Source organism: Malania oleifera, chromosome 4, assembly GCF_029873635.1.
Source record: "Malania oleifera isolate guangnan ecotype guangnan chromosome 4, ASM2987363v1, whole genome shotgun sequence".
Classification (NCBI taxonomy): Eukaryota; Viridiplantae; Streptophyta; class Magnoliopsida; order Santalales; family Ximeniaceae; genus Malania; species Malania oleifera.
The window spans coordinates 64,172,397-64,189,093 of NC_080420.1; the positions used below are offsets into that span (position 1 = coordinate 64,172,397).

General features: G+C 35.7%; 1 protein-coding gene across 2 annotated transcripts in view; it reads left to right on the plus strand.

Annotated features, from left to right (window-relative positions):
• Nucleotides 1–3,311: 3,311 nt before the first annotated feature.
• The window catches only part of LOC131154013 (IAA-alanine resistance protein 1), a 43,034-nt gene continuing 29,648 nt past the window's right edge, over nucleotides 3,312–16,697 (plus strand). The window contains exons 1-5 of one of the 2 annotated variants that reach the window (XM_058106464.1): nucleotides 3,312–4,015; nucleotides 6,549–6,626; nucleotides 6,739–6,788; nucleotides 13,866–13,917; nucleotides 14,661–14,780. In XM_058106464.1, the coding sequence (XP_057962447.1) occupies nucleotides 3,667–4,015; nucleotides 6,549–6,626; nucleotides 6,739–6,788; nucleotides 13,866–13,917; nucleotides 14,661–14,780 (649 nt within the window). In that variant the 5' untranslated portion in view covers nucleotides 3,312–3,666. The remainder of the gene's footprint in view (nucleotides 4,016–6,548; nucleotides 6,627–6,738; nucleotides 6,789–13,865; nucleotides 13,918–14,660; nucleotides 14,781–16,697) is intronic. The other variant, XM_058106465.1, reaches the window with a different exon arrangement.

A 16,697-nucleotide genomic window follows, 5' to 3' on the forward strand; every position in this document is an offset into this window, starting at 1 on the left:
GTTTTGGATGATTTTGAATTTCGTCGATGATGAGAGAGTTCATCGACGAGTCTCCTTCTTGGTCTCGTTGACAAGATGACGTGGTTCGTCGACGAAGTCCAATGTATAAATAGAGTCACCCTTCATTTTTTTGGCTATTTCTGGCGCAAATACTCCTCCCTCTCTCTCCTCTATGCCCCTCCTCCCTTCTCTCTAAGATCTCGGGCCGATCTGTCGCCAGTTCGACGATCTGAGGCCACCACGATGCTCTTGGTGAAGTTCTCTGCATATCTGCCAGAGTGGATCGTCGGTGGGTCGGGTTCGGAATTTATCCCAGATCTAGGGTAAGACTTTCTACTCATTATTTGACTTTTTGACAGTTGTAGAAAGCATAGTATGTGTAGAAATATTGAAGTTTAGTTTTGAAAAATGTTGTTTTCAGGGTGTTGACCAGGGAACCTAGCAGGGGTTGAGTTGATTGTTTTGGGGGCTTTTTCAGGAATCAGGTAAAGAGATAAACTAAGCCAGTAATTCTATGAAAATGTATATATAATCTTACACTATGTGGCTTTAGGAACATGAATATATATATTTTATGTTGGGAAATACTGTGATAAATGACGATGTGTTTTAAATATATCTAATACCTATTCTATGTGGCATTAGTAAGATTTATTGTAAAATACTATTTTTTGAGAATATTTTTATATGATATGCCGGTGTACGGGCTGAGCTACTGATATGATATGCTGGTGTACGGGCCGAGCTATTGAGGTGATCGAGCCGGCGTACGGGCCGAGTCTCTTATTTGTTATGTAAAGCGGTGTACGGGCTGTGATTGATAAAATATGAAATGTCGGCGTACGGGCCAATGATTTTTCACTTTGTAAATGAAATGTGATATGATGATAGTGAATTGACAATTATTACTATGGAATAATGATGTATTATGGTTTGGAACCTGGTTGGCTTGGTTTAGGCATACACTAAATACGGTACCGTAGCTATGTGGTCACGTTGATCGTGATATTTGTGTTATCGCTGTCATACGAGGCAACGTGAGGATGGATAGTCAATGTGGTTATTGAAGTGTTGGCACCCTAGTGTACGGACCAGTCTGATAGATCCATCGTACTTACAGACATTTATTTTGACTTAGTAGTGGTCGCCCAGCCATTGTCAGGTTCTGCCTTCAGGCCACACAACCTAGTCATGTGAGGGTAATACATGACATTAGCCAGCTAATCTACATGGGTTGTTTCCATATTATTATCATTATAAAAGACGGGTTATGTTTATGGAAACTCAGTATGTTCGGTTATGCTATAATTATACATGTTTTCCCAGAAATAATATTGATAGTTTTACTAAATATGTTTATGTATGCTCTTATGTATAACACGGTATACTCATGTTGTCACATACTGTATTAGCTTATTTTCCCTTACTGAGAGGTGTCTCACTCCAAATTATTTGATTATTTCAGGAGTCCCGTATAGGAGAGCAGATAAAGCTCCGTTGAGATAGATATCGCTGGTCTACCTTTTCTGAAGGATAAGTCTTTTTGGTAGGGTCAAATGGATGTTGTGGGAAACGACCTTAGGACTGGTCTTTGGAGATTTTGGGAGTTGTATTATGGATATAGTAAACTCTGGTTTTGTATTTAATGATATTCTAGGATATATATGATTTTATGTTTTCCTACTGCCTAGGCTTCCGCATTGTATTTTTGATATGTCCCTGGTACCCACGAGTACAGGTGGATTATGATTTGTTGAGTTTTGTGATATTGTTTTATTATATTATGGAAAAAATGTGGAAATTAAGCAAGTCATTACAGTTTGGTATCAAAGCCTAGGTTGTTAGGTTCTGTAGACTTTAGAATGCAGCGGAAACAATACTAGAGCATAGGAAAATGATTTGAGGTTTTGTTCTACAGTTTGGAGACAAGACTTCCGTGGTAGTTTTTGTGTTTTTCCTGGAGTGACGATTTTAGGAAAACCATAGTAAGCTATTATCGGGTTGTGTTCCTAGAATGTAGAACTGGATTTAGGAATATGATGGAGTTATTAAGATAAGGGACTATGTAGGGTGAGTGAAATATGAGGAATAGGTATCTAAATCATGTTTATTGTTTTTCAAGATGGACTTTAGAGGAGGTAGTGCCCACGCAAGTGGTAGTGATGGAGTAGGGCCCTCGACTGTAAGCGGGGCTAATTTTGGCACAGTTTTATGCAGCATGGCTCAGCAGGTTATGACTGAGATCGCTAGAAGCTCTAGAGAGCAGGGAGATTCGTCTGCAAGGCATGGGTGCACTATAGAAAAGTTTACGAAGATGAATCCTCCGGAATTTTTCAGGAGGGGTCAATCCTGCTGCCACTAAGAATTGGATGCAAGAGATTGAGAAGATCTTAACTGTGTTGCATTGTACATAAGAACATAGGATCCTTTTCACCGCTTATAAACTGGCAGGAGAGGCTGAGATGTGGTGGACTACAGTAAGGCTTCTAAAGCAGTAGAGGACAATGCCGATAGCCATGACTTGGGACCGATTTAAGAGTTATTTTTTGACAGATATTTTCTAGCCATGGTCAGGGAAGCTAAAGTGGAAAAGAGTTGTGAGCTGCAGTTGCACTTGCATAATGCGAGCTTGGGATTTTGCGACAAAGAGTTCTTCAAGGATATCTCATATTTTGCGAGAAGAGGATGCCCCTAGAACATGTGCAATCAAAGGTTCAGATAGGGAGGAAATGAGAACACTTATGATGGCTTGATCCTGTTGTCGCCAAGATAAGAAGGTGAAATTTATTTGCTGTGAACTTTCATCAAACATTTTGGGGGGAATAATGGTTGCATCAACATATCCGAACAAGTTCTGTCCTATGAGGTAGGGCACGATTTGTGCCTTCCACAGAAGATAGTTTTCATGGTTTAATTTGAGAGTGATGAAGTTTGTGGGGGAGGAAAGAAAGACATTAGAGGTTTGGGGGGTGAGGGAATCATTTGTTCAGGAATTTTTGGTTGTTTAGGAATTTCGGTCATGGGGGAAAAACTTTATGAGCTTTAGACTGAAAAATTTGGAATGATAGACGCGAATCCTAGTAAGCTATGATACCATAACAAGAACAAAGAAAACAAAAACAGAGAAAATAAAATAATATTTAGATGAATTATATCATTCTCATACATTCAATATTTGGTACAAACATGGTATTTATATACATAAAAAAGGAATATGCTTTGTAATAAATTTCAGAAAAGAAATATGACACGTATGCAACAGAAAATTATTCTGGAGGTTGCTAGTTGTAACAGAAAATATTTGCATATTCATAATAACCAGGATGATTTTTTTTTTTGGTTTTTTTGGGGGTTTTGGTGGGAGGCATCTGCCCTGTCAGATATTCCTTCTCTGATTTCATTATTTCGAGCGATTGAAGCGCCTCCAAATGCAAAAATAAAGGGCGGAAAAGAAAGGAAAATGGATGTATTAACTTTCGGAATCATAGTCGCTATAATCGTGCTTTTCTTCGGGGCTGTCTTATGCATCACCTGGGAAGGCGTCTGCAAGCGCCGTTCTACTTGATTCTTAACACACTTCTAAGAAGTCTTTAAACCCTGAACCTCGCCTGCTCCTCACTCCTCCTCATTCCTCACTCGTCTTGACAGAAAGGGGAAACAGGAAGAATGTGGTCTCCCAAAAGCCAGATCTTGGCAGTGCTGATTGTGGCTATGATGTTGGGTATGTGTACAGGGAACGAGCATCTCCATTCTGGGTCATGTGCAGCTGGGGTCCCCGACGCTCAAGCTCATCACCACTGTGATCACGAGCACGATCACATTCATGATACTCATAATCATGAATATCATGCGCATGGTCAACGTCAGCGTGAGGGGCTGATTGGGTTCAAGCTTCCGGAGGAACTAGCCGAGGAGGAAGATTTGAAATTGTATGGACTCGGGTTCCGCAATGATCATGATCATGATCATGATCATAGTCATGGTCATGTGTCTGAGCCCGAGCTGTCCGGTGTAGGTAATTTTGCTGAATTATGCTATAATTAGTTCTTCTTAGACATTGTCTTTGGTTGCATTGAGCGTTCGTTTACACCGTCTTTTTTATCGATGTTTGAGAATTTTCACTCGGAAGTAGCCAATTTATGTCCTCTCAGACTTTATGCCATTGGATTAGAAACCTATACCGAGGTGGGGGTGTGTTACTTTTTGTTTTGGGCGAAATACACCTGCCTGCCCAGGGTTTAGTGAAAAAAAAGATTCGGGCCTTCCCTGACTTAAACAAATTGCATCGGCCCCTACTATTTGACCGTCAATCAAAATGATGGAACTTTGCTGATCCGTTCAAAATAAATTTTGGGGATAATTTTGTCCTATCAAACGTATATATTGATGTGTCAAACGTCACCGGAGGCTGGAGTATTTTGCCCTTTTCTCTATTATTTTTCTCTTAAATCTTTGCATCATGTTGGTTTTTCTCTCAAATAATGATGTTATGATTCGTTGATTTTTTTTTTTTGTTTAAATAATCATAGTAGAAATTTTTTTCTATTGAAGAGTTATACTTCCAAATTTTACTTTTTTTTTTGTTCAAGCTTTCAAAATCATGACAACTGAATTGGCAAATTGAAATCATGAATTGAATAACAGTCTTTTAAAACATGAGATCATTCAAACAACTCTAATATTGTTTAATGTGTTATATAGTTGCTATACATAATCAGAGGTAAACTATATGCAAGAGTTTAGATGCTTACAATTAATTAATCTAAACTCTGAATTTCTCCCTCACTGCTTCTTCACTCCAATGAGGCAACTTAGAATTAGAAACAATAAAATAATAATATAAAAGGCAACAAAGAGACAAGTCATATGCCTATATCATACCAATGGAATGGTGGGGGCTGTGCAATTGGTTGGTTTGGGGATAAAGTATTGAGAGCCAAAAGTTTTCAGTCTTGTACAATATAAAACCAAACCAAAATTCATTATAAAATGATCATTGAACTGACTAGACTAGTTTGTTCGACAATGATAAAAAGTGAACTGACTGAAATTAATGTTATTCTTTTTATTTTATTCATTTTTCCTTAAAAAATTCCCGATTATAAAATAATTACGACTACAAGAATCCTATATTATTATGGAAACTCATAAAACTATACATGTTATAATTAGTTCCATATATAATCCTTTTTAAAAGATTTCGGTTTTCGGTTCGTTCATTTTTGGACTACCAAAACCAAAAACCAAAGTGAACCGAATTCAGTTCAGTTGGTTAAATTGGTTTGAACCAAACATTGCAGTTGCCCTAGGGAGGGCAATTGATGTAGTTGGCTACTCATTTTGAATTTCACTGTAAGCCCTAATGACTAAGTATATGTACAAGCCAAGGTTTGTGTCTAGCCTAGAAGAGGCCTCAATTGTGTCTAAGGTCACTCAAGACAATTGTAGGAACTTTTCCTGGAATGAAGACTGTGACTTATGTCCAGTTGGGATGATAAACAACACGCAGTATTTGGCATAATCATGGTACTCAACCATGCAATAATTCATGTGAGGACTTGAAAAACAATGTTGCACTTATCAACAAGTTGAATCCTCTCCTAAACATTTTGGACAGGATCATACCTATCTCTTGACTACTTCGAACTTGTCCAGGTTGATGAATCTCCTTAATATGAGAGGTGATGTTCTTGTTATTGGAAAACTAGAGAATCTTAGCTTCCAAAGCCATTGTGCAAGGGCTCTACCGCTTGAGCTACATTCATAAAATATGTTTTTGACTTGTTTTACTTATTAACTAAGCTTATAGTCTTAAGAATTGTCATGAAATTCCATATACATTGATTTTTAATTTTTATTTTACATTGTAAATAGGATCTTGCAATTCTTTATCTGATTCTACAATCGAATCCTGCGGACCTCCCCCAACAATCTTATGTAGGATCTCGATCCTGACAACCTTGGCTTATACAGTTACGCCTCAATTTTTCTTGGGGTTTGAATTATGTTTTTTAGTGCAACTTGCTACCTCAATCTTATGGTATTGTACATCAGTTAATTTGAGTCCTAACTATGAGATGGATAGGTGATTTTTGTCTTCTTTGAGATTTATCTCATCCTTTCCTGCATAAATTCCATCATGAGCTCTTCAATAGGAAATACTGTTTCAAGGCTTTAAAGGTTGCATTAGGCGATTGTTATCTTTTTCTTTGTGCATTTTGTTGCATGTTTACCTTGTTTCAGATAGGCTATGGATATGATTTAATGGATTTTTTTAGAATGTACCATTTATGCATTGTAAGTCGCCTTAACAGCTTGCTTCTATATGTTTGAGCTCGCTGGGCTTTATTACATTTCATGTTTCATTGACAGATTGGTATTCTTTTTTCAGTAAAAATGACTTGATTAAGTGTCGATGTATTGTGATTATTCTATGTGCTTGATGAAGGAAAAATAATGCAGACTTCTCTTAATAGTAATTTAACCTTTGGCTAAGATTTGAGGTTATTTGACTGTCCCTGATTTAACATTTATTCGGCATTTAATAGGCTTGTGGGTTCATGCAATGGGCTGCTCACTGTTGGTTAGCTTGGCTTCCCTTATTTGCCTGATTATTTTGCCACTTAGTAAGTAGCTTGTTTTTCATGGCACAAAATTTAATAGTAAAGTATTTTGATGTTGCATTCTTTGAAAAATGCCTATCTGATGAACAAATACTGAAAATTTTGAGTTTTGCAGTACAAGGGAAACCATCCAAGGCAGTTGTTGATTCATTGGCTACATTTGGGGTCAGATTCTTTCAGTTTGTTTGGTTTATGATTTCGTTTGCTCCTTTATGTTCTAATTTTTTTTAACATCTATTTCAAGATGCAGGTCATGTGTTTTTTCTTACAATGATAAATCTATTAAGAAAAGAAAGAGTTACCTTGGGGGGTGGGTGTGTTGATAAGACATCCTCCAAAAAGAAAACAAATTGCATCAAAGCTGTGTTCCAATCCCTTTGAATATCGTATAGCAAACGAGCCCCAAACCCCAAAAAGATGGGCCCAAAATTAAGCAAAATAATAATAATAATAATAATAATAATAATAATAATTATTATTATTATTATTATTATTATTATTATTGTTATTATTATTACTTCCTCCTAGAACAAACTCAGAGAAATCCTTCTGGTCTTTGAATATTTTATCATTCCTTTCAAGCCAAAGAATCCACAAAATAGCATACATTGGTCAGTTCCAGAAAGTCTTTCCTCAACTATTCTTCCTGAACCCCAGAAATTCACCTACAACTCAACAAGAAATCATGAACATTTTGTGGGGCTATCCACTCCTCACCATAACAAGGAAACAATTTGTTCCACAGATACCTCACCAGCTGAGAATGAAGGAAAAGATGGCCAATAGTCTCATTTGCCTCACTGCATAGCATAGAAACATCTGGGCTGAGTGCTTTATAAGGTCTCCTTGTCTGTTGAAAATTGTTTGTATTCTTTTTTAGAACAAGAGTCATGATGATTGCCCAGATCTTAAGAGAAAATTTTGCTTTCCATACAACTTTGTTCAATTGGAAAGGACTAGGTTTTGAAGATTTTCTTAGATAAGTAAAAAGGGACTTTGAGGAGAATGACCTCAAATAATCCCCAACCCAAAGTTTGGCATCCCCCCTCGAGGTAGGGAAAAAAGACTTCAGCACACCCAAAAGGCAAGTAATCTCATCAAACTTGCTTTCATCATGACTTCTAAAGAAATGGAAATGCCAAGAAAGAGAGCCCCTGTAAAGAATAGATAGCTGAAATTGGTTCATTACAATGTTTTAAAAGGCTCAATTGAGGCTCACCTCAAGGCCTGCATGGCTAAATCACCTTGAGGCCCAATCTAAAATACCAAATTCCAAAAAGGCTAATGGATTACCTCTTGAGGCTTATACATTTATACAAAAAGACACACCTTTTTTTGCCTTTTTAGTTGAGGCTTATGCATTTTGAATGTGTGATTCTCAAGTTAAAATTGGTGAAAATTTTTTAACTGTGTTTATATACAAGGAATGATTTCTAACTCTTGAACCTCAACCTTTCCAAAATAACTGAGAGTTGTACATTATGTCATGAAAATATCTTGAACTTTGTAATGGTATAGCTATCTCTTGTCATGATTTATGTTATGAATTCAAGTTAGCAGGCCAGCAAGTAATTTGCAATGTATTTCTATTTTTTTTTACATTATATTTCTGATTTTCTTAATTTTTCTTTATTTTTTTTAAAATTTGTAATTTATTTACATATTTTGATCTAAAAATAAAATTGTCAAGGCTTACGCCCCACTGCCTTAAGGCTTATGCCTTACCTCTTAATTGTTAAAACACCTCGCCTTATGCCTTCACCTTTTAGAACATTGGTTCATTATGAACAGAAGAAAGTTTAAACAAACATGGTACCAACAGCTCTATTGATGTCTCATCCCCACCCAAGTATCCTTCTAGAGATGGAATTTGTCACCATTACCCACTTTTAAGACATGTAGAGGAAAGAAAAAACTCCCTAGGAAAGAAAAACTTCCATGGGCTTGATGCTTTTATGTTCTTGCTACTTTGTGTCAAATATGTACATTTGGGGGTTGGTTCTAATATGTTGAAGTATGAAAATTGATAAGTTTGCAAGTTTTTACTTATGGTATTTCACTTCTAAAATACTACTTCTTAATGATATTAACAGTGTTAATGGTTATTTTTGTCAATTAGTTTTTTTAGTGTGTTAGTGTTGTGTTAATAAATGAGAGTTAGTGAGGGTATTATGGCCATTGGTATGTACTTGACATATGTTATCAATAGAGGCATAGACCTACCATTGTGTTAGGTCCTCCATTTTACTCAACACTTGAACATAATATCAGAGCAAGATCTGACCTAAACCTTACTGCCAAATCAAACCCTAAACGTGATTGTCCTATGCAAATCTGCCGTTGTAGGAGCATCATTTGTTCCTTAGGGGGTTAGAAATATGCTCATAAGTTGTCGAAAATAGTTGTTGGGAACTTCCTGGACAGTGCTGCCTTCTTCAGAATCTCAATTACCCTTCCATGTTTCATAAAGTTAACATTTTATGCGCGGAAACTTAATCAATTTTAAGTATTATGATTTTCACAAGTACTTCAACAGTATTACCAGCAATTAAATCTATCAATGTAGATATCTTTAACTATGAAATATTTTATTCACTGATTTCAACAAGTGATCAACTACTCAATATTAACAATATTTACAAGAAATCAATATCACTCAAAATATTCTCAATCCACGAGATAGTTTATATTATATCTTGAATAAGTGATATACCAATCACAATATCATTCCCAGCAGATATATACCAATTACAATAACATTCCCAGCAGATTAAATCAATATAATCTTAGTAACTACTGCAGATGTTAATCAATAAGAATATTCAAATCATTCACAACATTCACACATCAAAGTAAAATATTCTTAACATATACAGTAGATATATTTCAAGATAAATATGCTTAGAAATATAAAGAGATAAGAGAAAAGAGTGAAACCAGATTTTTCACAAGGTTCGGCAACCGTGCCTACGCCCTTACCTCAAGCAATCCGTTATGAGAATTTTACTATCCCTCCTTCAATAGGCGGAGAAGCCTCTCTCTTTTAGTAGGTGGAGATGGCTTTTACAAACCCTCCTTCAATAGGTGGAGTCGCCTCTCTCCTTTACATAGGTGGAGTTACCTCTCTCCTTTGCTTGGGCAGAGAACCCCACTCCTTCACTAGGCAGAGTTGCCACTCTCATTTCCTTAGGAGGAGTTACCTCTCAAGCGAAAACAATCCTTCCACTTGTTACAAAGAAATAATCAAGAACATGAGTTGTACAATAATAACTTTCTTAACAGAGTGGATTTGTACACAATAAGAACTACAATACTCTCAGTAGATATTTGCTAAGAAGCTCAAAGAGATTGGCTAAGTTTTCTAGGTTTTAAAAGGTTTGAACATGAAAGAACAACTCAGAAAAACAGTTTCAGTAAGAACGGCGCAAGAGATGATTTTTCAATGTAAATTGATGTGTTCTAGTTTCCCTAACACGATTAGGGTTGGCTATATATAGGTAGATTTGAATTATAGCCGTTTGTGCGTGTTTTGGTAACATTATATTCGAAAATCGAAAAGATTTCTTGCCGTTTGTGAAACTTATCGTAGCGCTTTGGTCGACTGAGCTGGTAGTTCGGTCTTCCGACCCAATTAACTTTGAATTTCAAAACTAGAAGTAGCCATTCGGTCGACTAAACTCTACGTTCGGTCAGCTGAACTAATTCTACTTGGAAGTTTAACAATGACAGTAGTTATTCGGTTGACTGAACCTATGGTTTGGTCGCCTGAACTCCCTGATGCTAGACTAGTTTGTTTAGACTCCTGCATTCAGTCGACTGAGCATTAGCCTCAGGTGCCCGAACATGCTGAAATTCAATATTCTTTTATATTTTGATTCCAAAAAATGATTTTTAACCTTTTGAAATGACATTTGAACTTTATAAAAATATTTTCCAAGAATTGAAAAGGTATCTAGGTCCAAGTAATTATCCTAAGAGCTTCATAACAAAAACCAATTGAAAAGTACTTACATGAGACCTATTTTAAAATACACATGAGAAGCTAACTAGGTCTTCATATACTTAAGCTTGGTCTTCATCCAAGCTTTTCTTCAATAGCCATCTTTGATTTACTTGAGTGCTTCATGACATTTCATAATTCATCTTTTATTGTGCTTTTATATAGTAATACCTGTAAATATACTTGATAGCACAATTAGATGTCTTGGTTTGTCATTATCGAAATGAGATCAAGCCTTGTTAGGCCAACAGTATGTTCTTGATCTTTTGGATTATCTCAAAGGTGCACATGGGAGGGATCTCTTGTATCGAGATTAAGGTCACTTTATATTTAGGGATATACATATGCAGATTGGGTTAGGTCACCTTTGAATAGAAGATTCAGAACTAGGTACCGTATTTTTATTGGTGGCAATTTGAGAGTAAGAAACAAATTGTAGTAGCTAGGTTAAGTGATGAATCAGAGTATAGGGCCATGGCTCACACTACATGTGAGCTTGTTTGAGTGAAATAGATGTTGGAAGAAATGGATTTTCTATATTTTCCATTGATAGAGTTGATGTGTGATAACCAAATTGCTATTCATTTTGTCACCAACTTGACCTTCCATGAGTAGGCAAAACACATTGAAGTTGTTTGCTACTTTGTTCCGGAGAAGCTTGTGTAGAAGCTCATTACAATCGCTTATGTGAAATCTGATATGCAGCTTGCTGACTTGTTTACCTTAGGGGATGCTTTTGTTAAATTAGCTAGGAGCATGTGATATCTATGCTGCAGCTTGAGGGGGAGTGTTAATGGTTAGTTTCGTCATTTAGCATTATTAGTTAGTGTATGCTAGTGGGTGAGCGTTAGTGAGGGCATTATGGTTGATATATTACAAATAGAGGGAGAGGTCTATCATTGTGTTAAGTCTTCCATTTTAATCAGTACTTCATGAAGCAGAAATTACACCTAAATTATTATTATTATTATTAAAAGTTAGTGAGGGCATAAGGTCATTGGTATAAACTTGATAGATTAAAAATAGAGGGAGAGGTCTATCATTGTGTTAAGTCTTCCAGTTTACTCAATTCTTCATGAAACAGAAATTATGCCTAATTATTATTATTATTATTATGATTATTAAGAGTTAGTGAGGGCATTATGGTCATTGGTATGAACTTGATATATTACAAATAGAGGGTTGTTATTGTTATTGTTGGTTTATATTTGATATTAGATTGCATGCTCTTTTAATTATGCATATAGGGATGCATTTGTTTCATGGGCTGAGCCAATTTGAGCCCATGTTTGGTGCAATAAAAGTAGTTGCTAGGATAGCCTGAGGGGAAAACATTTGCCCATGGACATGGGATATAGGTGCCCCTCTGTCACATGGGATAGAGGTGCACCTCTGTCACTGGCGGCAGACAAAAAGCATAAACACAAAAAAGAAAAAAAATTCCTCTCATGTTCTTATCCAGTCCATAATAGATGGTGGACCAAATATTCAATAGGATAGTTATCATAGCCAATCCAGGCCAATACCGTTCAATCCTGCCAAATCCTGGAAAACTTTGCCTCTGAAAAAAACACACCCATACTGATCTAAATTTTAGTGCTGAATGTATCCATTTGGTTTACAAAGACTAACAATTTGGCTTGAACTTGAAAGAGTTGCTGAAAACTGTACCAAATGTTGCTGCGTAGATTATATATCTTGCCATTTATTGGTTTCTGTCATTTTTGAGTTACTATTTGTTAAAGTTAATGTTATTTCTTTTTTTTGATTTAGGACGAGGATTCATATAGCCAACCCAACTTAGTGGGACTAGGCTTGGTTTTGTTGTTGTTGTCCCAATGGTAAGGGTTAGCCTCAAACTTGAAGGTCATGGGTTCCTCTTAAAATTTGGCCTACAGCATCTGCTCCCCGAACCTTCAGTTTGGCATTGGAGTCTTGTGCATGCTGTCTTGTGCTTTTAGCTTAGCTTGAAATTATATGGATTAAACTTTAACATAATGCTGTATTATCAAAAAAGAAAAAAATAAAAAATAACGTAATGCTTTAATGTGTGTTTGAGGGGAAATTTTTGAAAGGTTTCCTTAATAAGAAAATATTATTTGATTACAACTCACTAGGTGAGGTCACGCCTTGACTCAACAGTAAGCCTTTTGTAGTCAAATCTAAAGTCATAGGTCCAAGTCACGGAAACAACCTCCTGATGAGTTTGTGATGTGTTATGCTAGTGATGAGATGATTTCTTCTCTTTGTTGTTCTGTGGCTTGGTCTTTATGGGACAAGCTTTTTGTCTTGTCCTGGAGAGGGTTGGGTATGCCCTGCTTGTACGAAGGACATTTTTTTTACTACTTTCAGAGGGTTTGGGAGGCATAAGGATGTGAGGGAACTTTGATGGTCTACTGTATTTGCTGTCTTGTGGTGCTTTAGGTTGAGAGAAATGCTATATTTTTTGTGATCAGGTTTTGTCTATAGATTTGATGTAGGACAGGATTGTAGTTCTTCATCTGGTTGCTTTGGGAGTGTGGGTTTTTTTGACATACAGCGAGATTTGTTGGCTCTATTTGCTTGATTTTGTTTGCTATGTCTAGTTTGTATTTAATTTATTTTTTACCCTCTTCTATTTTGTTTAGTAGGATGTCATTCTTTTTTCTTGTTATCAAACTTTATTATATAAAAAACTCACTTGGTGAGGGTAAGACTTGGCCCAACAATAATGTTGTTACACCTAAAGGTCCTCATTCAAGACATGGAAAAAACCTCCTCAAAATTGGAGGTAAGACTATGCATATCATGCCCTCTCTGGACCCCTTGCTATGGCATGGGAGCTGTGTGCGCTAGCTGTTGTATTTACAGCTTGGTGAAAGTGGGCTCTGTGTCTAAGAGACATTTTTTTTTTTATTATTTTACTGCCCATTGATTGTTTCTTTTATAAACAAATGGGACTTCATTCTCTTTGTTTCACTTATATTTTATTTACTTCTTGATTGTTATAGAGAAAAATTCATTTAAAGGCATAAAAGAGTTGTATCCCAACTTCATTTACAAGACTTGAAGCCAAAAATACCTAAACCAGCTTATGTAAATACAAACATATGTTGACATACTAGTTTTGTTTTTAGTTTAGTTTCTAATGATTCTCACTTTTGTAAATTGAGGACCATGGAATTAAATGAAGTTTTCTGTTGGATGAAATTGTCCCATGTATAATTGCTGGTTTAATTGGCTATCTTAATTTTGAATGACAGGCTGGAGCTATGTTGGGGGATGCTTTTCTTCACCAATTGCCACATGCTTTTGGTAAGAAAGAAATCCTCTTATTTTTTGATTTTTTGCAATTCTTAAACTGTGTCATAGTTTCAGTTCTATTTCTTTGATTCAACTAATATTTTCTCTAAACAGCCTAGTGGACTAAGGTTGGTAAATGATGGTTGCAATAAATTGGAAAATAGATGATTGTAGAAGTTGACAAGAGGATTTAATACATCATTTTTTTTTTTGGTGGGGGAGGGGAGGAGGACGAAGAAGGGAGGGGGCGCATTGGCCTCTAGTTAACCTCGAATGCCCCGTCTAGGAATAGAATTACTATCTCACAGGAATATTTTGGTTTAATTTGCTCATTAAGATTATGAGAATATGGGATGATAGTGATTAGCTTAACACGGGTATTCTAATGTTACTCCAATAAGATTACCCAAAACCCCTAGTGTGTAATGATAATAATATTATGCACATTCGTGTAATATCTATAAACAATGATAATAATAATTGTAATGATTTTTCTCAACATTTTTTCCAAACAACAGTTAATCATGATAAATGGAAGCAAGTAATAACGTTAATCATTAATACTAATAACAATATTATTATTATTATTATTACTTTAATTCTGCTGTGAAGCTTCTACATGTAGGGCACAACAAAGCTTTACAGTGCTTTTTGAATTTTCTATTTTTAAGTTAATTAGGTATCCAGTAATGATTTGTGAGGCCTTTTTATGTTTCTAATAAATTTATAAATAAATAATCTTCTCCATCTACCAGGTGGTGAACACTACCACTCACACGATCATCACCAGGAGCATGTGGATCATCTTCATCTTGGACATGAGCATTCTCATTCGCATTCTTTGAAAGATCTATCTGTTGGATTGTCAATTTTGGGTAGGTAATTGATGATGCTAATTTTTATTATCCAGTGATATCTCAATTTGTAATCAGATTTCATTTACATGACTCATGTGCAAGTTGGGTTTACAGTTTGCATAAATTTTAACATTGGGCGAAAAGAACATATTTTAGATAGGACATTATAGTCACTTCTGCTCAATGGCTCTTTCCGTAGTGCTAGTTAAACCCCAGATGTGTTGCACAAGCAACATACTAATTGTGACAGAAGGTAAATAAACTTGCTTATTTGTAAAGTGTAACTATACATAAAGTTTTTTAAATACAATTTACTATAATTCTGCTAATGGTAATGGTAAATAATATATTCAGCCTGGCGCTAGAACAGTTGAGCTCCTTCCTTAATAGAGACAGCAGCAGCTTTCACTTTGTTTTTGTCTATTCTGCTTTCTTTCTTTTTGTCCTTCCGTTATACTTATTTATTTTCATTTATAGATTTGTTTTGTTTTATATAAAAACATATTATTAATAGAGAAAGAATGTACAAGAATGGAGGATAAGAAAACATCCTCTAAGAACAAATGAACAAAATCTGGAAAACAAAAAATTAGTAAGAGCAAACCAATCATGCTGAACATACTCAAAAAGATAATCCCTTGAAACAGCAAGCAGCAACAGTCCATAATGAAGACATTGAATCTTATCCCAAACCAAAGACTGAAAACTTCTTCCCCTATATGAGTGTTCCTTCCCATCCAAACACTCAACTTTACAACATACATCACACATCTCCAAAGAATTGTTTTGTCTTTTCTGCTTTCAAACTCTAAAAAGAAATAGCAAACATATATTCCACCTACCCTGGACAAACCCAAATTTCCCCACTAAAACTGAAGGGTCAATTCCAAATCTTCCGGTAGAAAGAACAATGCAGAAATAAATGAGAGGCACATTCAGAACTATAAAGAACACGTACATCTGGGGATTAGGCCTTAAAGACCTACTCTGCAACATATTGTTATTGTTAACTCTATTAAGAACAATTAACCAAATAAAAGCCTTAATTTTAGATGGAACTTTGATCTTCCAAATACTATGAGAAAAATAAAAAGACAAGTTACTCACAGATTAAAAACTCAGAAGAAAGATTTATTATAGAAATGTATGAAGACTTCTCACATACTTCCTATTGGAAGGATAACTCCAACAACCTCAACAAAGTTTCTAGTTCCACCGTCTCTCTATCATTCATACCCAAATGGAAATTCCAAGTAAAATATCCCTATTAGAAATCAAAAAATATAATCAAATCCTTTATGTAACCAAGAAAGTTGATGTACACAAGGAAACAACAGGAAAAGAGCTGAATGTCCCCCATGGGTTTTCCCAGAAATGAATGTGGAGCCCATCACCCACCCCATATTTAGTGTTAAGAAATAAAATGTTGATAAAGTTATGATTTCAAAAGAATATCTAAATTCTCCACATTAGTATCCTGCCCATTTTCTTGTAAACCAAAGTTACTTTTAATTACTTGATGCAAAGAGATTCTCCTCTAAAGGAAACCTCAATAACCATTTACTTACCAAGGCAATGTTTTCAGAAACCAATTTCCTAAAACCCAGACCCCCTTCCTTCATTGACCTACATACCACCCTCCACCTAATTAAATGATTCTTCTTTCCTACCCTAGACCAAGAAAAACCTCTAATGATTCTCTCTATGGACCTAGGTATTGCCATGGAAACTTTAAAAATGGACAAAAATAAAGCGTAATTCTAGAAAATGAGAGTGAATAAGGGTAATATGACCACCTAAAGAAAAAAGATAACCCTTCCACTCCTCTAGATGTTTAGCCACCTTCTCTGTGACAGGAGTTGAAAAATCCACATACCTAGGATTACCACCTAGTGGCAAGGCCAATATAAAGTAGCACACCCCACTAAAGAAGTT